This window comes from Bufo bufo, chromosome 4 (assembly GCF_905171765.1).
Source record: "Bufo bufo chromosome 4, aBufBuf1.1, whole genome shotgun sequence".
NCBI classification, from domain to species: domain Eukaryota; kingdom Metazoa; phylum Chordata; class Amphibia; order Anura; family Bufonidae; genus Bufo; species Bufo bufo.
The window spans coordinates 555,018,080-555,044,072 of NC_053392.1; the positions used below are offsets into that span (position 1 = coordinate 555,018,080).

The window sequence follows — 25,993 nt, forward strand, 5'->3', positions numbered from 1 at the left end:
TAAGAAATATTCTGGTTTTATTGAAAATTGCATGAGACAGTAATAAATAAACAGTTGCACCAATGTGACATGATGTATATTCTGACAGGACACAGTATAATATATCATACCGGTACAATGTGGCATGACACATGAATAGTTTTTTTAAATTTTTTTTATTCATATTTATTTTCCTTTTTCGCAGAAATAAATAGCAACGGCGTCATAAGCGAATAATGTATAGTTTCAGTCGTAGTTAAAAGCATAAAATAAATAGGTTTTCTCCCACAAACGGTTAAGCTTCTGACAGAAATGTAAACTGCAGCTGGTTCTGAAGCCAAATGTAATATGGAAGGGCTTTGTGGGTAATCTATGACACACGGGTCAATCCTCTGGCGGAACATACACAGTATTTAATTTGTGGAGAATATTATGTAAAATAGCTGATCAAAATAAAAACCTGTCAATACAGCCTGGCGTGTATACCATTCAAATTAAAATGTAGGCAGCGTACATAGCAATAGAAAATGGCAGGACTAGGTGAGAACATTGACGGAGACGACGCAGTCTCCAGTGTCGCTCAATTAAAACAATATTCGGTTGCTCTAGCAAGTCCTCCCCGACCATCCGTGGTGGCTTACTAGGCGACTGCTAATGGAAGAAAAGTTGCTTTGAGAAGTCCCTGGGCCATACAACAGGTGGCCGCCTCTGTGTATTCAGCTTCAGTGCGTTATTACCGACTCCAGGACAGCGGTGCAAAAAGGCATTCGTTTAACCCTCTCAGTGCCAGAATGCTTTTGCGGTCTCCATTTATGCAGAAGTTGAGCCAAAAAATCAAACATTTGAAACTGAAATTATTATATTAGAACTCGTGACGCTGACTCGGGCCTCCCCTATGCCGGGTTTCAGTTTAGTCTTGATAATAGTGCTTCCAGTCACTCAGTGAAACCATGATGCACAAGAGATTATGGGCCCAAGCAGCGTCTTTCCCAAACAGTGCTGGTCACTGGATTAGACATTTCTCTTCTTTCTTGGTCATTTTGCCTTTGTTTTGCTCTAGAGTCCTTTCTAAGTGTTCCTCCTCTTCCTCAGCCCTGTGATGAAGAGATATATACGATAGTCAGGAATAATAATATAAAAATATATTAGGACTCCATGGATAGGAGTATTTGTCAGTTATTGTACAGAATTTAACGATTAAAACTACAAAAAAAAATAAAAAAAAAATTAAAAAACAAACAAAACCACCGTCATGCTGAAACCATAATTCTCCAAACCGGTACATTTCCTTTGGGCTTGTGTTATAATGTATTCTTATTATGGTCTATACTCTACACTTGACAACTAGAAGCTGATCTGATATTTTCTATAATTGTCCACCCAAGGATCTCGGATAAGTTTGTAATCTAGTATATGTCAAACTTTGGTCCATGAGAAAGTATCTCCGACACTGGGGTTATCTTCTTGACAATGTCTCCATACAGCAGCGTACATGAATGGGATGTGTTCTTAGAGCTCTATGTGGGCACCAACAGCATGTACACTGGCCTGTATACAGACATGGTAACCCAAGCTTCTGTTCGTGGGGAGTGAATTATTTGAAACAATAAAAAAAATAATTATTAAATGAGAAATAAAAATGAGAACCCCTATATATTTTTTAAAAATATCCTACAGCTTAGCCTATTTCCTTACCCATTTAGTTACCACATTACTGTAGCCTTATGCTTAAATAATAATAATATTAAAAAAATGATTAATTTTGAGTCAGATTTATATGGTAAAATGTCTGACGTGCATTGCTGAAGTTGCAGCTTTCTAAAAAAAATATAAATAAATCTAGGATGCTTGTACATACTGTATATGGTGCAAGGTATTTTATTTTTGTGTAAATACTGAATCATGACATTCCCAATCACCAGCACTGTATACATAGTTATATATCAAAATTAAAGTGAGGAGGGTCAATCATCTGACCTGGCGAAAGATGGTGGAGGAAGCCATTGGGTGTTGAGGCTGATAACATCATTACAGCCCCTACATTTTACTGATTATTGGGGGTCCCAGGGGTTGGTCCCACATTATCACACAATTACTCTGCATCCTTTTAATATCCCATAACGGTATGATAATAAAATGGAAGTATAGCTGCATGTAGATGGCGTGATGTGGGCGCATTTTTGCATCTGTGTTACCGAGCTGCAATGCCATGAGGTCTGGATGCTGCGACTGTTATAAGAGTGCTCAAATGCTGCTACCTTCCATCCGTCTAAATGTTGCCTAACTGGGAGATACCCCAGTAAAAGTAAATTTAGATGGGAAGTTACAACGGGCAGGGTCCTCTCACTACACTTCTCTGGATTGCAAAGCTCAGCTGAATAAGATGGCTCCTTCATGAAATATTAGGTAATTTTATTTATTACTGGAGATGATTGCCCAGAAATCCCAGCACAGTGTAATGTCAGTGTGAACTTACTCCTTCTCCTGGGCATCCAAGTCTCTAACCAAGGCATCGCGCTTATTAACCAGGATAACCAGTTCATCGAGTAAAAGTTGTTCCCGTCTCTTCTGGGCTTCGGTTTTTTGCCAGTCTACAAAACAGATCAGTACATTAAACAAGGAATCTACAAACACGGGCATTATAGCTACCAACATTAACTAAGAGCTATTTAGTGTACGCATGCGATTCTCTCTATATGTATACACCCAAGTCCGTGCACAAGGCCACAGACCATGCCTCCACTAGGAACCTCATCAATAATTGACCTTTTAGGGTACGTTGAGCAATCCCCTCAATTAGCTAGAGCAGAAAGTTAGATCAGCTTTAGTGGACTGCCAATGTTCAATGAAAGCAATGGAGGCTGAACTGATCGCTAAGAGTCTGCAGAGTAATTCTTTATTTTCCCTGCAACAGTTTCTGGAGGACTGAACAATATTTTACAATGTAGGAAATACTGATAACCTGCAGCCAAGTAGTAGGGTTCATAGATGCATTGTAATCCCCTCATTGTGACGACTGATGGGGGTCCTTAGGATAAGCCATCAATATTAACAAACATTACAGACAAAAGATAAGACCAGTATGTCTAATCTCCATGGCCACAAGATCATGAGAAGTGATGAGTGCTTTGCATCTCTGGAAACAAAACAAAAGGCACCAAACAACTTTAAATGTTACATATCATAGATATAACTATGGGGCACGAGGAGAGGAAGAAGGCAATTTAGGTGGTTCTTGCCTCCTTTCCCATGGGTGAAGCACAGCTCTAATTTCTGATACAATTTTAAAACAGATATTCCTTCCAGCTGTATATCTGCCCTATACGTTATAGCAATTGTCTACCTGAAAATACTATTTGATTTTATTTAAACAGCGGCAGAATTCTGTGCCAATGAATAATATATTGTTATTATATTGTTGCTCCAAATCCACTGGAGGAGGTAAAGTTAAAACTTATTTCCAGTTATAAACAAGTTTTCAGAAATGGATACTACAGGTGAGTATAATAAACTTTGTAATATATCTTATTAAAGAATTATGACGCCTCCTGGGCTTCTCTGGCTCTTCCCTCCTCATCTCTATGAGCACTCCATCTAAAGCTTCACACACAAAGGTCTATGGAGAGAGGAGGAAACTGCTTCCAACTAGTAGGTGATTTATTACCTCACTCGGAATAGTGGTATGTAGTCTTATCTTACTAGATATAGTAGTAAAAAGTGCTAAGTGTAGAAGAGCTAATAAACTGAAGTTTGGGTGTCTCTCATCCGGCAGCTCTCTCCATAGAGGTCAATGTTAAAAGCAGGAAACAGCAAAGCAGCCTGATAGAAGCAGTAGAAGTATTTTTCTTTAACAAGTAATATTACAAAGTTTCACATAATTACCCGTACTACTCATTTATGGAAAATAGTCTTATAACTCGAGGTACACTTTAAATAAAAATAAAAAATCTGACAGTTTGCAGTAACCACAAGGGGGAGGTTGAGGTCCCTGCTTATATTACATATGTAGACCTCAATGACAGGACAGTATGCAATAATCTAAACTCCACCATTGTCCGAATTGTATTGTGACTGTGATAAAGCAGGGGATATAGGAAATCTGTAATAAAAAAAAACTGAGCTCCGATCTCTATAAACTATATCAAATCTAGATCAAATCTTCTTACATTTCTCTTTTTTTTCAGGAATCCCTTATTCATTGTGAGGGCAACTATTAGTTTGCTGCCCACAGGGAGCCCCGCAATACAAATTCATAGGACTGTCAATAGTATCAATCATTCTCCTGTCCCACAAGTAATGGAGAAACCTCCCTGTCTTGTAATGGGAGGGTAATGATATTCCTGGGCATCACTTTTGCTACATTGCCCCCTTCTCCATGTACACCGCTAAATATAACATCCAGTGTCAGACTGGGGTTCCTTGGGCCCACCAGAAGAAATTATGCTTGGGGCCCAATCGCCATATTATCAATATGAATAATGTAGAATAGTTTTTGCTTCAAATAAACAGAACCTAGTGACAATTGATTGGTTCAAAAGGCAGCTCCAAAAACGTTTTATCTACTGAACCTTTGGGGCCCACTATGGCATCAGAGTCTTAGCCCACCAGAGGATCCTCAGGTACTCTGGTGGGCCAGTCCGACAACATCTGTGTTGTGGGGTGTGAGGCAAACAGGGAACCCCATGCCAACCTTTTATCACTTACCACAATGGATATCAAAAGGGTTTTCCAGGAGTAGAATATTGATGACCTTTCCTCAGGATAGGTCATCGGTGTCTGAATGGGTGGGGGTCCTACACCCGGCACCACCATCAGCAGGTAAAAGAGGCCGCAGTGCTCCGGTGAGCAGTGTGGCCTTCTCACAGCTTACTAAGCACAGTGCTGCACATTGTATAGTACAATGGGACTGAACTGTGCCTACGCCATGTGACCGATGAACGTGACGTCACTGACCTAGGAAGAGCCTCTTCAAACAGCTGATCAGCGGGGTGCCTGGACTCAGACTCTATCCTGAGGACCACGTAGAAAAAGATGGAGACAGAAGCTTTGTACTATATCTTTTTAAAGCATTGACAAAGGCTCCTCAGCCGAAACGTTGCATGGACTATCCCAATATACATGGGGAAGCTTACCACTTCCCCAGGAGACGTGCACCCATGGCTCATCTTCCAGGAGTGCTGTTCACCTTTGTTTTTTTCTATTCTGAGGACCGGTTGTCAATACTCTACTCCCGGATAACCCCTTTAAATGGGAATTTATTTACAGAGCTTTATTTATGTATTTTATCTTAGTTTTTACTTTTGGCTAATATCAGATTTACAAAATAAAGTTCCCCAATGCGGTCACTGTGTTATTATAAAATAAAGCTACAGCTATAATAAGACTCCTCTTCGGTGGTACCGCCTGCCTGTGAACATGGCGCCGCTATTGTGTTTTGTCTCTATAGACACAGTTCCCATTTATTAAAGTTCTGCTCAGCTAACCGTCACAGATAAGTAAACAGCATCATCACCTCTGATAAAGCACAGCTCGCCCATGTAGCGGTGTTCTGCGCAATCTGGAGAACATATCACTTCTTCCTCTCAATTTGTTGTTTTAGGAGAAAATGGCAGAACAAAGGTATTAGATAAGCCAGAAACGGAGAGGCTGCAACAGGTTTTATGCTGCATTAGATGGATGAGCAGTGACCTCCGAGCTCGGGATAAGTCAGGCACTGTGTCCTTATTTCCCTCTCATGTCCCACCGTACAGACCATACGCTTACATTCGATGAGATCTCCTCTGTGCTTAACGTGTTAATGGCATCCCCTCTTATAGTATGTCACCACTAGCGCTGGCATCGAAGACCACTAAGATACCATACTTTCCCGAGGTAGAGAAGTAGCCCACTATTGCGCTCTTATCTCACGCTGGTTATTTGGTAACAGTTTGAGGGATCTCACACTGTGACCCATATGCTTTGCAGTGACTTGAAAGGGAAACACTAATTGGCTCAGACATTAAAGCAAAAATAAGCAAAATGTGGAATATTGTTGAATATAAATATTGGACTAATTTATGAACATTTTCCAAACAGATGAATAAAATGAGATGAGAAAAAAAAAAAAAAAAGCTGTAAAGCGAATGTCCACCTTTTAAAGAGGACCTGTCCCCAGGTTATGCAATGGTGCCCTGAAGAAGAGGACCTGTTGATCCCCAAAACGTGTTCTTTCTCTTATTTTATTGATCAACTTATATAAATGAGAAGATCCTTGTACACATGCCTGTTGTGATGGTTCCTTGCGCCAAAAAGGTGAACATTTTTTTGAATATGTATTTGTCCTTTTGGGAGATTGGGCACCTGTCTCCAGGCAATCCACCTACGGCAGCATACCGTACAACTAGGACACTTTATTTGAATAGGCCTACAATAGGGTTCTGCCTATTTAAGCACAACCCAACAAGACAAGCCTCCAATTTGGAGCCTGTGTTATTCCGGGAGGTCTCCTGGACGTACCTACCCTATGTTGCGCCTGTTATTCCTGTTGTAACAGTGATTCTTGCCTTTCTATTGAAAACAAACTGTTCCCTCTCCCTAACTACTGGCATTCCCCGTGTAATATCAATTCTGGAGCATCTATTCTTACATCTCTATGTTCTGCCATTACTTTATTATTCCTGCTAGAAATTATGAAGTAATTGCTAGTAGTCTGCAGTGAAGGTTCAGATGGGTATTACCAGTTGGGCGTGTGCCCCTGCAGTCTGACACTGGCAACACTGATTGGATAAGGTCAGACTGTGCAGGGACACCTCCCCAACTGGTAACACCCGTCTGGACCTTCATTGTAAAATGCTAGTACTTCATTCACAACTTCTAGCAGGAATAATAAAGGTATGGTACATACGAACAGATGTTCCAGGATTGTTATTACATGGGGAATGCAAGTAGTTACTAAAACAGACATGTCAAGAGAGGTGACAGGCCCTCTTTAAGATAATTTTAAGGTCCAATATTCAGTGGCGATTAATTTCTTATTATATTTATATTGGGGCGCTATTTTTTCTGATACAGAGCTTCAAATCTACTGCATAGAGGTAAAGTTAAATGATGAAATTCTGGCTTCTTAGAGTGGCCACTAGTGGGGGTGTAGAAGCATACTGCACACTGTGGTCAATGAATAATCAGTATCAATCTCCAGTTCAGGCTGTAATAAAGCTGGAGGTGTCCCGATGCGATTATATACATTTAAAGGATTACTGTCATATTTTAATTTATTTGCTAGTTTATTAGAGCTAGGCATGTATACCTGAGTTAGTCTGTCAATGATTGCCAAAAGATCTGTAATTACCTTATAATAACAGCTTTCATTAATGTCCTCTGTCCCTTTCCACTGCTCCCTTAAAAGACCGTTGCTATGGCTCATCTGTCTCCGTCTAAGGGCTCTTTCACACCTGCGTTCTTTTCTTCCGGCATAGAGTTCCATCGTCGGGGCTCTATGCCGGAAGAATCCTGATCAGTTTTATCCTAATGCATTCTGAATGGAGAGAAATCCGTTCAGGATGCATCAGGATGTCTTCAGTTCCGGAACGGAACGTTTTTTGGCCGGAGAAAATACCGGCCAAAAATCCTGAAGACTTGCCGCAAGGCCGGATCCGGAATTAATGCCCATTGAAAGGCATTGATCCGGATCCGGCCTTAAGCTAAACGTCGTTTCGGCGCATTGCCGGACCCGACATTTAGCTTTTTCAGAGTGGTTACCATGGCTGCCGGGACGCTAAAGTCCTGGCAGCCATGGTAAAGTGTAGTGGGGAGCGGGGGAGCAGCATACTTACCGTCCGTGCGGCTCCCCGGGCGCTCCAAGCGCATGGGTCACGTGATCACATGGATCACGTCATCCATGGGCATGGGGCGCTCTGACGTCATTCTGGAGCGCCCCGGGAGCCGCACGGACGGTAAGTATACCGCTCCCCGCTCCTACTATGGCAACCAGGACTTTAATAGCGTCCTGGGTGCCATAGTAACACTGAAAGCATTTGAAGACGGCTCAGTCTTCAAATGCTTTCAGTACACTTGCGTTTTTCCGGATCCGGCGGGCACCTCCGGCAACGGAAGTGCACGCCGGATCCCAACAACGCAAGTGTGAAAGAGGCCTAAGGCTACTTTCACACTAGCGGCAGGACAGATACGACAGGCTGTTCACCCCGTCGGATCCGTCCTGCTGCCGCTCCGTCCCCATTGACTATAATGGGGACGGGGTCGGAGCTCCGGCGCAGCACGGCGAAAGGCCGCCGGACTAAAATTACTGCATGTCCGAATTTTAAGTGTGGCGGCCTCTCACTGCCGCGCTGTGCCGGAGCTCCGCCCCCGTCCCCATTATAGTCAATAGGGACGGAGCGGCGGCACAGCGAAATAAGCGGCAGGACGGATCCTACAGGGTGAACAGCCTGTCGGATCCGTCCTGCCGCTAGTGTGAAAGTACCCTAAGAAGACAGAGGGGCGGTCCTTCACACTGCATGCCTGCATTAGGCTTCAGAGTGAGGAGGCGTGTCTCTCAGTAATCCAATCTGATTGGCTGCAAGGAAGCTGCTGGCTACAGCAAGTGTGTATGTGACCTGAGGGAATGCAGTTTTGGCCTCAGAGAACTGGCAGAGGAGCCATCTTGAGAAGATCCTCATAATGTAGGATTTAAAACAGCCGTAACTAAGGGGAAAACTTAAGGAAAACAGTGGTAAGTGAAGAAACTAAAGATTGCTTTATTTCTTTTATGCATAATGCTGCTGCAGTAGTAACATATGCTAAAATGTTTTTTTTTTTTAAATGAAAATCTTACCATTAAAGTTAATAACTTTGAACAAACTATGCATAAATCAGCAGTGCAGGTGACTATAAGAACATATAATGTCTTGTCTGCTAAATCTGTCTTGAGAGACAAGGTGGACTGTCAGCTCACTGAAGAATCAGAGAACATACTGCCTATAGAAGTCTGTGGAGGTGGAGTGAACTACTAAAGGAAGAATGAGACATGCTTGGTGACAATGGGATGTAATACATTTCTTTTGCATCAGCACATTTTAATTTGTGGATCAGAAAATCATAACCCCCCCCCCCCCACTCAACAAAAATAAATAAAAAATACAACTAGAGGAGGACAGAAAGCGGCAGCTGGTGAGGTATTTTGCTGCACTGAGGTATGTTGTTCTGCTGGGACAGTATTTTGGGCTGCACTGAGGTATGTTGTTGTTCTTCTGGGGTAGTATTTTGTGCTGCACTGGTATTTCTGACTTCTCCTATTTGCATAGTTTAATTTGGACCCTACTACAGCATGGAACCACTTCTAGGGTTTCTTTCAAGGCCATTTTAAAGGGATATCTGGGAATGGTTTAAAATGGCCACCAGCAACCCGTCCTAGAATGTGAGCAGATCCGGTTGCCTCCATTTGCACAGCTGCTTAGGGCCAACCTGCGGTTCACCAGCTGTTGCAAAACTACAACTCCCAACATGCCCAGACTGCCTACAGCTATCAGCCTACAACAGGGCATGGTGGGAATTGTAGTTTTAAAACATCCCTGGCCTAAGTGGGTGAGTGGTGGGGTTTCACTTCACATTCACTCTGGAACTTGCATATAGTACAAATTGGTGAGTTTTCCTGTCAGGCTGCTCAGTCATGATGGCATATCACAGGCTGTTCTGCAAGTGGACGCAACCATTAATCCTGCTGGCGGCCATTTTAGATAATTCCTGGAGAACCCTTTTAAGTTCCTAGACTGTGCCTGAATCTGGGCTCAGTGTGCATGTGTATTGGGGAAGTGTGTGTTGTGATGGATGAAGAATCAATCAGCTGACAGCCATCTAACGTGTTATATATGAGCTCCCCAGACTGACCAATCAGATGTCTGCATGTAGGGGGAGCTATTAAATCATGTACTGGACATGGTGGCGCCTCTATATTTCTGAGAACACACAGTAATTTGGAAACACAAGTAATATTCAGGAGTCTGCAACGTTGCATATTATTTATTAGGCTTTTCTTCGAGGATTGGTCTAAAGACACAGAAAAGAAGAATTTTCTGCTGACAGATAGTGATGAGCGGCAGGGGTCATATTTGAATTAGTTCTATTTCGTGAATATTTTGTAGAATATTCGTCATATATTCGCAAATTCGTATATTAGTTATATTTTACATGCTTTTTTACACGAAAATTGGCAAGGTAATGATCGCGTAATATGCGAATATTGCGTGCTCAATACAGGTGTGGGTCAAAAACAAATATATAGCACTATAAGCAGAGAGGAATCATGACTGCAGATGGAAAAAGATGACGAATATTCTAAAAAACAAATATATAGCACTATATTCAATATAGTGCTATATATTTGTTTTTTAGAATATTCGTCATCTTTTTCCATCTGCAGTCATGATTCCTCTCTGCTTAAGTTGCTTGTGGGCCAATTACTCATTGGGCCACAAGCAAGAAGCAGGGAGGAATCATGTGTTCAGATGGAAAAAAATGAATATTCATTATGAATATATAGCAGTATATGCTAAATATTAGCGAATTCTCGAAGTGCCGATATTTGAGATCCAAATTTGCTATTCGAATATTCGCGCTCAACACTACTGACAGACCCTCTTTATATATTCATTTTTTCCTGCTTGTACATGGAGGTGGTACGCTTACAGAAACGGTTACATTCTGTCCGTTCTGAAAATTCAACATGGCTGCCAAAAAATAAATAAAAATCAAGGTTTAACATAACAGAAAACTACGATCCGTAAGCATATTAGAGCTACCTAAAATTCACTATGGACATTTTTGTCTAGTGTCCCTAGCCTTTACCTATCTTTCCAGGCATCAAAACCAGGAAATTGATAACTATTTGTTTTAAACCTTTTCTAACCTAAACCCCCTGTAGCAAAGAAATTAAAGACTCCCTTGGGCAGAGGTAGGGTTAACTAGCCTAGTGCTTCCCCAGTCAAGTGCCCTTTTGCACAGCTAGTCTGCAGGAGCTTGTAGCTGTCCATCATCCACCGGGCCACTCCGCCCCTCTCATTAGGAAGGTAAATAATGGCGAGGAGTAGAATTAGGTGATGAGGGAGATAGCAGAACAAATAAGGAGCAGGAGGAGAAACAGGACACCAGCTTAAAAAATCCATAGCCACTGACTCCAGCAGTGTCTTTTCCCCCCATGCACCTTCCAAAAAAGCAGAGTAAAGAGTGTGTGCAATCCTTTTGGATTAGTCTCTTCTCTCTCCATTGCCCTGGGCAATCATGTTAAAACTCACATGGCTGGTGCTTATTGAGATAAACCTAACAATGCACACCAGCGGTTACCATGTGAATCTTCACAAACCACACAAGAATGTGCTGGTTCAAATCCCCATGACCCTCCTCCAAAGGCAAATTTATTCAAGACAGCACACTGCTCTGAGAGCGAGTGCTGCTAGTGGGAATACCACCTTATATCTACACTCTTCATATTAGATGCAGCATCGTGTCAGATAAAAAAAAATTACAGTACGGCGACTTGAGAAAAGTCAGCTAAACTAAGTTTCCCATTTAGAAACTTAAGAGGATTTAATGATGCAGAATTTTAGCAATGGGCTTCAACAAGCTTTAAAAGTCCACAACGTAGAAGACACTTTTTAGGTGTTGCATCAACATCTACTAGGGCAGTGGTGGTGAACCTATATCACGGGTGCCAGAGGCGGCGCTCAGAGCCATCTATGTAGGCACCCACTCCCTGGAAATGTCTAAGGTGTACCAATATACCTTAGACTTTTCCTGCCATTTATCAGTGCAGGCGCACTATGAACGGCACAGGCAGCGCACTGAATGTAGACAGGATATTATAGCTGAATGATAAAGTACATGGAAGATATACTGTATTGGACTGTAGTATTCAGGATAAATTGCCGTCTTGGCACTTTGAGATAAATAAGTGGGTTTTGGGTTGTAGTTTGGGCACTCGGTCTGTAAAACATTCGCCATCACTGTACTAGGAGGTACTGAAGTATACGGCACAATATGGTGACAAACACCCCGCCCCAAATATATTTTGATAGGAAGGGAAGCATGTCTGTCCCATTTCTTTAAGTCAAAACAATTTTCGGAAGTACCGTAAACCATTTCAAATTTTGTCACTGGATGCTGCCATACAAAGTAATTAGGTAAGGTAGTCCCTGATTTAAAAGGGTTTTTCCGAGGTTCTACTACTAATGACCAATCCTCTGGACAGGTCATCAGTATCTGATCGGTGGGGCTCCGCCGATCCGCTGTTTGAGAAGTCACCAACACTCAAAGTCTCACTGCTCACAAAGCACAGTGCTGTCCATTCGATAGCGGCTGTGCTTGGTATAGCAGTTCAGCCTTTTTCACTTCAATGGGGCTGGGCTGCGTCTAGGTCATGGGACCAATGAACATGACGTCACTTAGCTTAGGCCAAGGATGCTGAACCTGCGGCCCTCCAGCTGTTGCAAAACTACAACTCCCATCATGCTCTAATAGCTGTAGGCTGTGCAGGCATGCTGGGAATTGTAGTTTTGCAACAGCTGGAGGGCCGCGAGTTGGGCATCCCTGGCTTAGACTAAACTGAGAAAAGACTGCGGCACTTCTAAAGTGCCGGTGCCTTGTCAACAGCTGATTGGCCGGGGTAATGGGAGTAGGATCCCCCACCAATCAGATATTGATGACCTATCCTGAGGATAGGTCATCAGTAGTAAAGTCTCGGAAAACCCCTTTAACTAAAATAGATTACACTCAATTTACCAAATTTTGAAATGGCAGCTTCTTACGACCTGTACAACCTCATGTCTTTTGCTCCATTTACACATTCTTTATTCAGATCTGACTATATATCTTACTGTAGGACTCTTACTTATGGTAAAGGCCTTGATAAAAGTGCCCAACTTAGTGTTTTTGGTGGAACTGGCTAATTACATTATGCGTATGGGGCCTCCAGACTCTTCCCCAACACAAGAAAGGTTGGCCATCTTGAATTTCAACGCCTAATTAACCTCTGCCAGCGGCCTACTTCCCTCTTCCCATTGGCAATGCACGCACGCTCATATAGAAAGAACACTTGTGTAGGTGTATGGGCTATATATGTCCCTATAATGTTTATTGCATTTTCTGAATTAGGGTGGCCCATGAAAAAGTAGCCCACCGGCAGTCAGCAACTAAGTCCAGTAATTTCCACATTTAGCATTGTCAGACTCTTTCAGTTGCTGCACACATGTTATTCAGTGCGGTTTCAGGTTCAGAGATTTCCGCACTCGCTGACACGTTGTTTGTGATACACCAACTTTCTGAGACAGTCTTCGAGTTGATTTTTGGGCGCTACTTGCAATCCGCTTAATTTTATGTACAACTTCAGCCGTCCTGATGGATGTAGGCCTCGGTTTCTTCATGTTTGCAGCAGAGCCAGTTTGATGACATTTCCGAACCAGACTGAATACAGCGTTTAGCTGGTGGTTTTGTCCCTGGTACTTGTCAGCAAACGTCTCTTGCGTTTCCGTAATCGATCGGCTTCGCACATAGCCGTTTACAATCACTATTCGCTGTTCCAGGGAGAGCACCATCTTTCTGACTCAATAGGCCACATTTATCAAACTGAATAATACATCAGTCTTACTTGCCCATAGCAACCAATCAGAGCTTAGCTTTCATTGCCTACAGGGCTCTGAAAAAATGAAAGCCGAGCTCTTATTGGTTGCTATGGACAATGAAGACAGATTTACTATTTGGCAGTTTGATTTGGAGATATTGGTGGCGGGTGACTTTTTCGTCAGCCACGCTGTACTTGATCAGTACAAAGGGTACCTTCATATATGCTTTATTATGGTATAAAGACATCACAGAGGAGGGGTCCTCCCGCTTAAGACCCACTTCTATGAGAAGTGCTAAGAAGCATCTATGGGCCACGGCCAGTCAATGTATTGCACTGGAAGCCATTCATTTAAGTGTTTGCCATATTTTACAACATTAGCCCTGTAGCAGACGTTGAGCTGGCTTTATTAGAAAAAATGATTGTCTTGGTGAGACCCCTTTAACCCCTTAGTGACCAGGTGATATTTTTCATTGTTGCGTTCCAAGAGCTACAACTTTATTTTTCCATTGATGAAGGCTTGTTTTTTTGTGGGACAAACTGTAGTTTTTTAATGACACCATTTTGGGGTACACATACTAATTAAAGTTTATTAACTCATTCTGGGGGGTGAGTCTTTATGGTATAAATTAAGCGGCTTTCATTTTTCAACATAAATAACATTGCATCTTTATTCTCTGTATGATTACAGCAATACCAAATATATATAGTTTTTTCACATTTTACTACTTTTGCACAATAAATTATTATAAAAAAAGAAAAAAAAGAAAATATGTTTTTGAATGGCCGCATCCCAAGAGCCATAACTTATTTTAATAATCTTTTAATAATTCTTTTAATCAAAAATGAGCAATTTTGTCACTTTTTAAAAATTTTTTTTGTTTCCAACGTTCACTGTACAGGATAAATTACATAATAATTATGTAGTGTGGGTTGTTACGGACGCAGCAATATCAAAATTTTCATTGAACGGCTGTTTAAATGGAAAAAGGTGTATTTTTATTTATGTAATAAAACTTTCTTTTTAAACAATTTACTAATCCCACAAGAGGACGTTAAGGCCCCTTTCACACGGGCGAGTTTTCCGCGCGGGTGCAATGCGTGACCTGACCCATTCATTTCAATAGGGCTGTGTACATGAGCAATGTTTTTAACGCATCACTTGTGCGTTGCGTGAAAATCGCAGCATGTTCTATATTCTGCTTTTTTCACACAACGCAGGCCCCATAGAAGTGAATGGGGCTGCGTGAAAATCGCATTGCATCCGCAAGCAAGTGCGCATGCAATGCGATTTTCATGGGTGGTTGCTAAGGAGATTATGTTAATAAATAGGGATGAGCCCCGGGACCCGATTAAAGTCCATTTACTTTATTATTTTCCATTATAACATGATTATAATGGAAAATAATAGCATTCTTTAATACAGAAAGCTAAGTAAAATGTCCATTGAGGGTTAAAAAATAATAAAAAATTACTCACCTCATCCACTTGATCGTGCAGCCGTTATCGTCTTCTTTCTTCTTCTTGCAGAACCTGACGTCAGCGCAGGTCCTGCTGAATGAAGATAGAAGGTTCTATCCAGGCTGTCATGCGAAGACATCAGCACCCTGCAATCTCATTTGTGGGGTGCCGATGAGAGACAAAGCAGAAGCTTGGCTCTTATGCGAGAGCTGAGCCTCCGCTATCCTCTGCAAGGGAAAACCGTGCAGCACTTAGACTAGGCCGCCGTACAAAAGCGTCGGCCTAGCATAAGGCCCCTTAGTGGCCGCTGTAAAAAAAAAGGCGTATTGATGATCACTAAGGGGTTAATAGTGTAATCAGAACTTTACGATAAATCATTTGTAACTGTATGGATACATTATTCATTGTAAAGGTAAACAGTATATAATAAGTCCATGGGTTGTCTTCACATTAATGTTTCTATTGGGCAATTTCCTAAAAAAAATTGTTGGGCGGCAACCTACAGAGCTCCCATAAAGGGTGCTACAGGCTTTCTAAGGGTAGGTTCACACAGAGTTTTTTTTTTGCCAGAAGCGGATTCAAAAGGAATAAGAAATATAAAGGAAGGACTTTCACTTTTCCTTCCTGATGGATCCACTTCTGGCTTTGGCCGAAAAACCTGAAGGGAAATCTGCCTCAAAACCTGCTCCAAAAAACTCTGTATGAACCTACCCCTAAGAGGCCTAAAATGAAAATCTACTTCGTTTTTTCTGCAGCCTTGACAGAAATGGATGACTAGGAAGCCTTGAATAGAATCTTATCAGAACAAGACAACTCATATTTATTGGCATTTTAGCATCTTATGGGAAATGCTCTTCACCGTAGTCTAGCAGAAAAATGCATGTCGGTATGTTACGTGTTATACACTTTGCCATTTTGTGCTTTGTTTAATTTCTAGCTACAAACCTGTTCAGAGGTCTTCTTATTCACCATACGTGGCGGGACTGAACCTCGGAGTGACAGCGTGTATCTTTATTCACCTTAGCTCAATACGATCGGAATAAAAGGTATAAGTGAATAAGTGAACTGTTTACTTGGTGTCATTTAATGTCCGCTCAGCGCCATGACTCATAGGCCACGCTGTAATGATATGAATATCAAGCCTTGGGACTCTTTGGGATACCAGATCCACATCTCAATATCTTCCTTGTTATAATATGTTATAAAAATACAAAATACATTGCTGATGTCTAATCTCTCCTTCCGAGTACTCTGATTTCCAGTGCCATTTCTGCCATACAGCATTTTAACATTCAGCTTTTTGACAGCAGTAACTGGGAGAAATGTGTGATTTTATCTGACCCAAATAATATGCTTGACGGCAAGTCATGCAGAGGGAGCACAGGCAGAGAATGATTGATTTAAAAGAACCTTGGGATTCTTCAGATGATACCCTCAGAGTTCTGATCTAGCCATTCACACAAAAGTATTTAGTGATTTACTAAAGTATTTAGTAAAAGTGTAGCTAGACGCTGTAATAAAGAAAATCAACCAAAAAAAGGCCACAGCGATAGAGATCGGCGACGTCCTCCGTGAAGAAGCCTGCGGCAAGTTGCTAGTCAGGAATAACCTCAGATAATAGTAGCTAGACCAGCCTTTCTGCAACCCCTTGTTTACTGCCTGTGTGCAAAGCTCTGCAAGCTTATTATTAGTGGTCAAAAACACATTTTCAATAGGGAGAAGGGACCAGATATCTGATGAGAAGGCAAACTTGGGATTTGAGCAATATTGAGGTCCTCAGAGAACACGGAATGGTAAATTCTTTTTACAGGTGATGTTTTCACAGATTATGTACAATGACGTAAAAGGGCTAAAAATAAAAAATAAAGTTAAGGAGCCCATGAAATCATACTTCGTATAGTCTACTCCCATGTCTACCGGAAGAGTCGTCTTGAATTCATCCCTAAAGTCACAAATTTTACTTAGAATGTTTGCCTACACCCTGGATAAATGGTCCTTCAGTAAATGCCTCCAACTACATATCAGACTGCCTAAGGCATAGCTCTCCGGCAGGCTGTTCCGGTTACTGGAATGCTCGCTGGCCCCATTGACTATAATGGGGTCCGGCGGAAATCCAATTGCTACCTGGCAAATATTCAGCTGATCCAAAAACGCTGCACATGACTGTTCCCTTACGTCCTAACCAGCAGCACAAGTGGGGAGTTCTCCCCTGTGAAACTAGTAGGACAGGTGGAATTTTTGATGACAATAAATTTCCTACCAAGTAATAATTAAATAATTAGTAGAAAACCCACCCCTATAAAGGGCAGACTGCCCATAATTCAGTGCTTTTTTTCCCTCTGTCCCTGTGGATAGTAGGACGGGTCAGGCTGCGGCCTGTTACTTTAAAAAATATTTTTCTTTTTAGTTTCTGATAAATTTTTTCCTAGCGCTTGACTGATGGTCCTAGCTCCTGGCCAAAATTCGCTCCCGGTCCCCTCTGCCTATGGCGTTGGTCCGCGATCCGCCATATGCTGCACCTGTGGTAGCGGCAGTTCCAGGCTACAGGGGCGAAGCCTATCGGCACTCTGTCCGCCTACAGGGCTTGGATCGCCGGCGTCTCTTCGCCGGCTCCTGCTGCACGGCCGACAGCAAGTGCGTAATCAACGACTTCCGGTTTTCGGCCGGGTTTATTTATCCTAAACGCAGGCTGCAGAATTAAGGATATATGTAAGATATATAGGTTTTAAAAACTAATATTCCTAGGCTTTCAGGGAAAGATTTAAGTGAGGCGGAGCTATCGCAGAGGGGGCCGAGCTAAGGTCAGAGGTGGAGCTATTCCACCTATATAAGCCCACAACAAGAGGAGTACTTCCTCTTTTTGAGCAGAGAGCTAAGGCTACAGTTCTGTGGCTGCTACTACTACTGAGAGCTAAAGCTACAGTCTGTGGCTATTACTACTACTACTACTACTAAACTGAAAGTTTCTTTCCAGATGGCGTCCCCTAACTGTGATCAGCGCGGCAAATCCGCCCACAAGCAGAGACATTTAGTCTGCGCTTCCTGCGAGATGCCAATGCGGACTCCTATGAGTACAATCGGTGTCCATTATGTCGTCCCCCTCTGTCGCAACCCACTGTAAGCGACGTGTTTGGGTGGATGAAGGACTTTATGGGAAATTCCATTTCCGAAATTAAGAGCGCCCTCGCCTCAAAGAGACCAAGAGAATCATCTCCGGGTCCGATGCCTATGCTGGAAGCAATCTCCGTGGACGACCATTCTTCTTCTTCCTCTGACGACGAAGACTCACTGTTCCTGTTCCCAGCCGAGAAAACTCAAAGGCTTTTACGCTCCATCCGGTCAAGGGATCGTGATGTTGAGCAAGGGGAAGCTCCGCCATCCACCTCTAGGGGGTTAAGAACCTTCAAAGTGGACGAAAATCTTAAGTGTTTCATGCTTACGGAATGGAAACATCCAGAGAAGGGTCCAGTCCTCAACAATAGGTTTAAACTCATGTTTCCCCTCCAGGAATCGGAGTCTGACCTTTGGGTAACGCCTCCAAAGGTTGACATGGCGATATCCAAATTGTCCAAAAGGACCCTAGTCCCGTCAGATGACGGTAGTAATCTCCAGGACCCGTTAGACCGAAAGGTCGAATGCACCTTAAGGCGCAATTATTCTGCTGCGGCAGCTTCCGCGTCAGTAGCTGTCGCCTCCTCTGAGACCGCACACTTTGTACGTTCCCGCATCCTAAGAATTCAGGCTGACCTAGAGGCCGGAGTGGCCAGAACGGACATTCTGGACCAATTTAAGACCCTCCTATTAGGAGTGGATTTTCTATGCGACGCCTAGTGATAACACTTCCAAGTTTAACTGATGTGGCCTACCCTATGAGCCAGGAAGGCTATTTAGTTCTGAGCTAGACAAGCTCATGGAAAGCTTGGCAGATAAAAAAGGGAAAAATCTCCCTCAACAGTCCTTTCGGGGTCGCAGTAGGTCCAGAAACACAAGACCTCAGGGCCCCTCGAGATCCCAGAGGCGTCAGGCGTCCTCCAGACGCGGACACGGTCGTGGTAGAGGCAGCGAACATAAGGCGGACCTATAACTCTCCCGCTTACCTTCTCCCTTCCCCTCCAGACCCTCCGTGCAATGCACAACTTCCAACTGCTCCTCTGGTTGGAGGTCGTTTAAGTTTTTTTCAGCAGACCTGGCTGCAAGAGATCCCGGACCAGTGGGTCCTAAATATAATTTTGTTCGGTTACACAATAAATTTCGTGTCTCCCCCTCAGGAGAAATTTGTGTTAACCCGACGTTTACCCCAAATCAAACAAAAGATCCTGGAGGAGGTTCCCTCCCACGAACGAGAGCGAGGGGTGTATTCCCCCATATTTCTAGTCCCAAAGCCTTCTGGAGACTGGCGCATGATAATAGATCTGCGCTACCTAAATCGCTTCATAAGGCAGAAGCGCTTCAGAATGGAGACCATCCGTTCCTTAATCAATATTCTAAATCCCGGAGACCTCATGGTCACCATAGATCTAAAGGACGCTTATCTTCATGTCCCTATTCAGTAAAGCATTACCAGTTTGCTGTTCTACCCTTTGGCATCTCTTCCTCTCCCCACACCTTTACCAAGGTTGTGGCTCCGGTTGTTGCCAAGCTCAGGCTTCAAGGACTAGAAATCGTGCCATATCTAGACGACTGGCTCTTAAAAGCTGCGTCTCTAGACGTTCTTCAGACCCATCTTCATCTAGCTCTTCAGCGGTTAGGCTGGCTGATAAATTGGGAAAAGTCCCAGATCCTGCCTTCCACTTCCAGGGTATTCCTGGTGTTTATAGTGGATTCTCAAAGGATGACTCTCTTTCTCTCCCCAGAAAGGAAAGATCAAGTCATAAGAGCCGCTCAGTTTCTCATGACACCTCGTCGAGTGTCCATCACAACTCTTATGAAGAAGATGTTGGGCCACATGTCAGCATCTGCAGAAGCAGTTCCTTGGGCCCTTTGGCACCTCCATCCACTTCAAGAAGAAGTGTTAGCAGTCTGGAACCACAACCCAAAGGGGTTGGACAAGACTCACTCCCTGTCTGTCAAAGTCCGGTCCTCACTCAAATGGTGGAGGAACCTATCAGATGGGAGGTCCTTGACTCAACCTCGTTGGATCACGTTGACCACAGATGCCTCCCTTCTAGGTTGGGGAGCCCATCTGGAAGACAGTCCAGTACAAGGTATCTGGAGAGGCTTCTCTCGTCCAATATGAGAGAACTAAGAGCTGTACGTCTAGCTCTTTATCACTTTGCTCCTCTCATCCGCGGAAAGGCGGTGAGAGTCCGTTCGGACAGCACGACTGCGGTCGCTTACATCAACAGGCAGGGAGGTACGAGATCTCAACCTCTTCTCCACGAAGTTGGTCTAATTCTCTCTTGGGCAGAGCTCAGTCTATCCCACCTATCCGTGGTTCACATCAGGGGAGATCTCAATATAGTTGCAGATCGACTCAGTCGGGGTCTACCAGTTCCAGGCGAATGGTCACTAAACAGAGACATCTTCTCCCAGATCACTCTACGTTGGGGTACTCCGGAGATCGACTTGATGGCGACCCGGTTGAACGCGAAGGTGGACAAGTTCTGCTCCCTCTACAAGGAGGACAACCCTTTGGCGATAGATGCTCTGTCCATTCCATGGAGGTTCAGGCTGGCATACATATTCCCTCCACTTTCCATGATACCACGGGTATTGACAAAAATCAGACAAGACCAGACCCCGGTCATTGCAATAATACCATTCTGGCCGAAGAGGTCTTGGTTCACCCAGCTCATGAAGATGAGTCAGGGCACATATTGGAGACTTCCCCTAACGCAGGACCTTGTGTATCAGGACACAGGCCCCTGCCTAGATCTGAGGAAACTCAATCTGACAGCCTGGAGATTGACAGGCCCCTACTAGAAGCTAGAGGGCTTTCTGCGGAGGTCTTGAGAACTATTTCACACTCCCGTGCGGAGTCTACAAACAAGGCGTACTCAAGAATTCACAAGATTTTTCTTCAGTAGTGTGCTGGTAAAGAGGTAGTACCCTCAGATCCCCCTCTTTCAGCTATTTTACAATTCCTGCAGGACGGCCTGGACAAGGGTCTAAGCCCGTCTACGCTCAGAGTCCACATCAGTGCTCTCTCTGCCTCTTTAGGTAGACCATTATCCCAAGACCCCCTACTCAGGAGGTTCCTAAAGGGAGCCGAAAGATTAAAACCTAGAATCCTGAGACTATCCCTGAATGGGATTTATCCATTGTTCTAAAGGGGCTATCCTCTCCCCCCTTTGAACCCTTAGAGAATGTAGACCTTAGGTTTCTGTCCTTAAAGGTCACATTTTTACTGGCCATAACATCGGCCAAAAGGATTGGAGAATTACAGGCCCTAGCCGCCACTGAGCCTTATACCCTCTTTCTCCAGGACTCTGTCCTGTTGAGGTTCCTACCGACCTTTGCTCCTAAGGTTCCCTCATTCGGTAACCGAAATCAAACCATCTCCCTGCCGGTCCTATGTCCTACTCCATCATCTCCTGAAGAGGAAGCCCTTCAGTCCTTGGACATTTCCAGAAATCTAAAAATCTACCTGGACAGGACTGCGAACTTTAGGAAATCGGAACACCTACTGCTCTCTTTTTCTGGTAAAAGCAAAGGTCTAAAAGCCTCCAAACCCTCTCTAAGTAGATGGGTACAGGAGGCAATCCGGGAAGCCTTTTTACCCCAAGGCTTGGCTTCTCCATCCTTTGTCACCGCCCACTCCACGAGGGCAATATCTACTTCTTTTGCGGAAAGGAATCTCGTTCCACTTGAACAGATTTGTGCTGCGGCTTACTGGAGCTCCCACAGCACTTTCATTAGACACTATCGCCTAGACTCTAGGCGTTCGGAGGGGGTAACATTCGGAAGTACCATTCTGTCTGCCGCCCTCTCATATAAAAAATAAAATAAAAAAATAGGATTATACCTGGGAAAGGCCCTCCCAATTTGTTGGGTTACTTGCTAGGTCCCCACTTGTGCTGCTGGTTAGGACGTAAGGGAAGCGTTAATTTTTAACGTAAATTTGTTTTCCCTTAGTCCTAACAGCAGCACACAAATTTCCCACCCTTGTTTGTTTCTACTTGTTATAAAGCACTGAATTATGGGCAGTCTGCCCTTTATAGGGGTGGGATTTCTACTAATTATTTAATTATTACTTGGTAGGAAATTTATTGTCATCAAAAATTCCACCTGTCCTACTAGTTTCACAGGGGAGAACTCCCCACTTGTGCTGCTGTTAGGACTAAGGGAAAAAAATTTACGTTAAAAATTAACGCTTTTTGTTCGGCCAATTCCCGGTATTTTTATGCTGGAACAGCCTGTTGGAGAGCTGTGCCGGAAATGTGAAAGTAGCCGAAAACCAATCAAATTGGCCTGTGGAGATCTACGCAAACGAGTAACAACTGACTGCAAAAGCATCAAATAACATTTCTCTGTCCCCGCTCAGAAAGCTTGCACAAATGTTTGCTGGTTCTTGATAAAACATAGCTATCAAAGAATGGCCAGAGAGCTCCATCTGTCCATTACAGCCATCTCCACATATCTGTTACGTGTCAATTTGATCATCTCAAGATATCTTTTCTGTGTTTGAACATATCAGTCCAGCTAGGATAAAAGGAAATAGCCAAATTTTGTTCTAGACAAAAAAAAAAAACACGCATTTCTAATGCTGGCATGCGTTCTTAGTCATAGCTACCACTATTCGAAACCGCATAAGAGGTTCTCATGTTTTTGCACTCTAGCAAATCCTGTTTTGATCTGTCTGGTCAAGTTTTACCACTGCCTTTTTTCCTAGCTGGCCTGATGTTCTTATGTTGATAGTAAGCTGGTGTCAAATAGAGTTTGGAGCAGAATGGTTTTCCTTTATATGTGTATCCTTTTTTGGGTTGTTGGGCTTCGAACGAGTGTTCTTGCAAATAAAAAAAACAAAAAAAACAATAACACTAACAATACAAGGCTAAACGCTCATCCATATGGCTGTTCAAAAATTGCAGAAATCAACTATATAGTTGGTAGAATAGTTATTTAGAAATATGGCTTCCAAGACACCTTGAGAATTTTCAACCTAGCTGAATTTCAAAAAATTAGAAATTTGAAAGTGGTCCATTCATATGCACTCAAGATCAGACCTTCACACAACTAGGAAGTTTTGTTACTCTGGATGAGGAAATTGCGTGCCACCCCTGTGTTCAGGTCTCCCCTTCAAGAATAACTATTTTGTTAGGAAGCAAGGGAGTGGAAAACTAGCCCAAGTTTCTTGGAAAGAATTTTTAACAAAACATCTAAGCTTACTGTGATTTTTGGGGGGACATTTATCACGTGTGGTTGCTTTTCTGTGAGTCTTTGCTTTGTGCACCTACACCAAATGTATGAACTGGCGCACCTTAATATAATTGACGTGAGTGAAATTTGGTTTATAACTTTATGTAGAAGGGTACACCAGGGGGTTGGCTGTCGTAGGTCTTTTTTTGTGACTTTTGCAAAAGTCCCACATAGTAAATGAGCCATAATCCAGGTCTGATCTCACTTTTAGCCCTTAAACAGACCACTTTTATAAGTGTTGAGGAAAACCAAATGTCACAGATTAACCAAATGTTGAAAACTACACAACTTTTTTGTTGTTGAATTCACTTTTATTCGTTTTGTTACATATAAAACTTGACATCTTACAATAAATAAAGATGAACATATCATTGGTATTATCTGTTTTGTTACATAGGAATTTTTTTTTTTACATCATCAAAGGTCCTGCAGCTGCAGTTAATTGGAGCTTTCACCTCCTTTCACTGCAGCTAAGAGACCCTCAACATGGCATGTAGAGGGCTGCATTTTTCAGTCCTCTGTAGGGGATCTCACACAGATCAGTGTCAGGCAGGGAAAGAGAGTGAAGTGTGCAGATGCACAGCTCTCTCACCGATCCAGCAAACCAATGTATGTGTGCTCTGCCAGATCATTAAGAGTAAGTCCCTTTTCACTTGCAGTGGCCAGGAGTACATGTAAACACCATTCGCTCATACCTGTAAGTCACCTGGCTTTGCCTTAAATGTGCAGAAAAAACTTTTATCCATATGCAAAACAGATCTTAAGTGTCCAGTTTGACTGGCTTTACTTTTCACTCCCTGCGCAGAACATATACCTGAGGCAATAGACCACAGAAGGGAATGCAGTCTGAGAGGTCACTGCTGGACCACCCTGACTGCAGACTATAAGACGCATGCACTTTTAGCAAGATTTTGTCTTGCCAAAAAGTGCGTCTTACAGTCCGAAAAATACTGTATTTCTCTTTTATGCTCTATTCAGCATAGCACATATTAATGTTCCTTAAAAGATATTTTAGCAGGAAATTACTAAAGATATAATTTTTTTTTAAAAGATATTATCTACAGTTTCTTGTTTTGCATCCTCAGCGCAGCTAATTGAAATCAGTCCCGCAGTTTGATATAAATTAACACTAGTTTTGTAAAGCGCACATCAGGGGATTGCAGTCCAGTCTTATCTTCAGTTCCAGTCAACTAGCAATCCTGAAAGAGTTTGCATCATCATCAGAGCAGGCGATTCTGCTGGTGAACCTAATCAATCTAAGAAATACTGTGGCTGTGCTGTGTAACAAAGCTAAAATAGATTTACAAATGGGGTTTTAGGGGATAAGCTCCTCCACAGGATTACATATTGATTTTAAAAATAAAAAAGCTTATCATATAAGCCAAAACTGAAGAATATTTTTTTTTAAACCTATGCAAAAGGGAAAAAAAAGTACTCACTTCAAAACATTTGCCAAGAGTGCATCACAATGAACAAAGTGTTGGCGATACAGTTATTGAACAAAAAGAGCGCCGTGTCAAGGCCCAACCACAGCGAAGGATCTAATGAACTTACTGGAGAATGATATAGCCATAGGATGTAGTACACTGCCGCTCTCATTATGGGATGTTGGCGCTGTAGACAGGTCCCGGATGGTCAGAGAATCTTATGTGTTTACAAGGCTATGCTGCAAAGCCATATTTTCTCCAATGGGAAAAAGAATTAAGCTGCCAAGTACTGCTGTACTAAAGGGATTTAAAAATCTTGTCTACTGTAAGCCACCTTCCCTGCAACACTGTCACAAAAGGTAACTGCTCTCACCAGACAATACGGTTATACACTCACCTAAAGAATTATTAGGAACACCATACTAATACGGTGTTGGACCCCCTTTTGCCTTCAGAACTGCCTTAATTCTAAGTGGCATTGATTCAACAAGGTGCTGATAGCATTCTTTAGAAATGTTGGCCCATATTGATAGGATAGCATCTTGCAGTTGATGGAGATTTGAGGGATGCACATCCAGGGCACGAAGCTCCCGTTTCACCACATCCCAAAGATGCTCTATTGGGTTGAGATCTGGTGACTGTAAGGGCCATTTTAGTACAGTAAACTCATTGTCATGTTCAAGAAACCAATTTGAAATGATTCAAGCTTTGTGACATGGTGCATTATCCTGCTGGAAGTAGCCATCAGAGGATGGATACATGTTCTCATTCTGTTTACGCCAAATTCGGACTCTACCATTTGAATGTCTCAACAGAAATTGAGACTCATCAGACCAGGCAACATTTTTCCAGTCTTCAACAGTCCAATTTTGGTGAGCTCGTGCAAATTGTAGCCTCTTTTTCCTATTTGTAGTGGAGATGAGTGGTACCCGGTGGGGTCTTCTGCTGTTGTAGCCCATCCGCCTCAAGGTTGTGCGTGTTGTGGCTTCACAAATGCTTTGCTGCATACCTCGGTTGTAACGAGTGGCTAGTTCAGTCAACGTTGCTCTTCTATCAGCTTGAATCAGTCGGCCCATTCTCCTCTGACCTCTAGCATCCACAAGGCATTTTCGCCCACAGGACTGCCGCATACTGGATGTTTTTCCCTTTTCACACCATTCTTTGTAAACCCTAGAAATGGTTG

At 42.9% G+C, this 25,993-nt stretch overlaps 1 protein-coding gene across 1 annotated transcript in view; it reads right to left on the bottom strand.

The window, feature by feature from the left end:
• The window catches only part of EHBP1 (EH domain binding protein 1), a 411,889-nt gene continuing 385,896 nt past the window's right edge, over nucleotides 1-25,993 (bottom strand). The window contains 2 exon segments of the mRNA XM_040430136.1: nucleotides 1-1,073; nucleotides 2,456-2,570. Of these exon segments, the coding sequence (XP_040286070.1) occupies nucleotides 983-1,073; nucleotides 2,456-2,570 (206 nt within the window). The 3' untranslated portion in view covers nucleotides 1-982.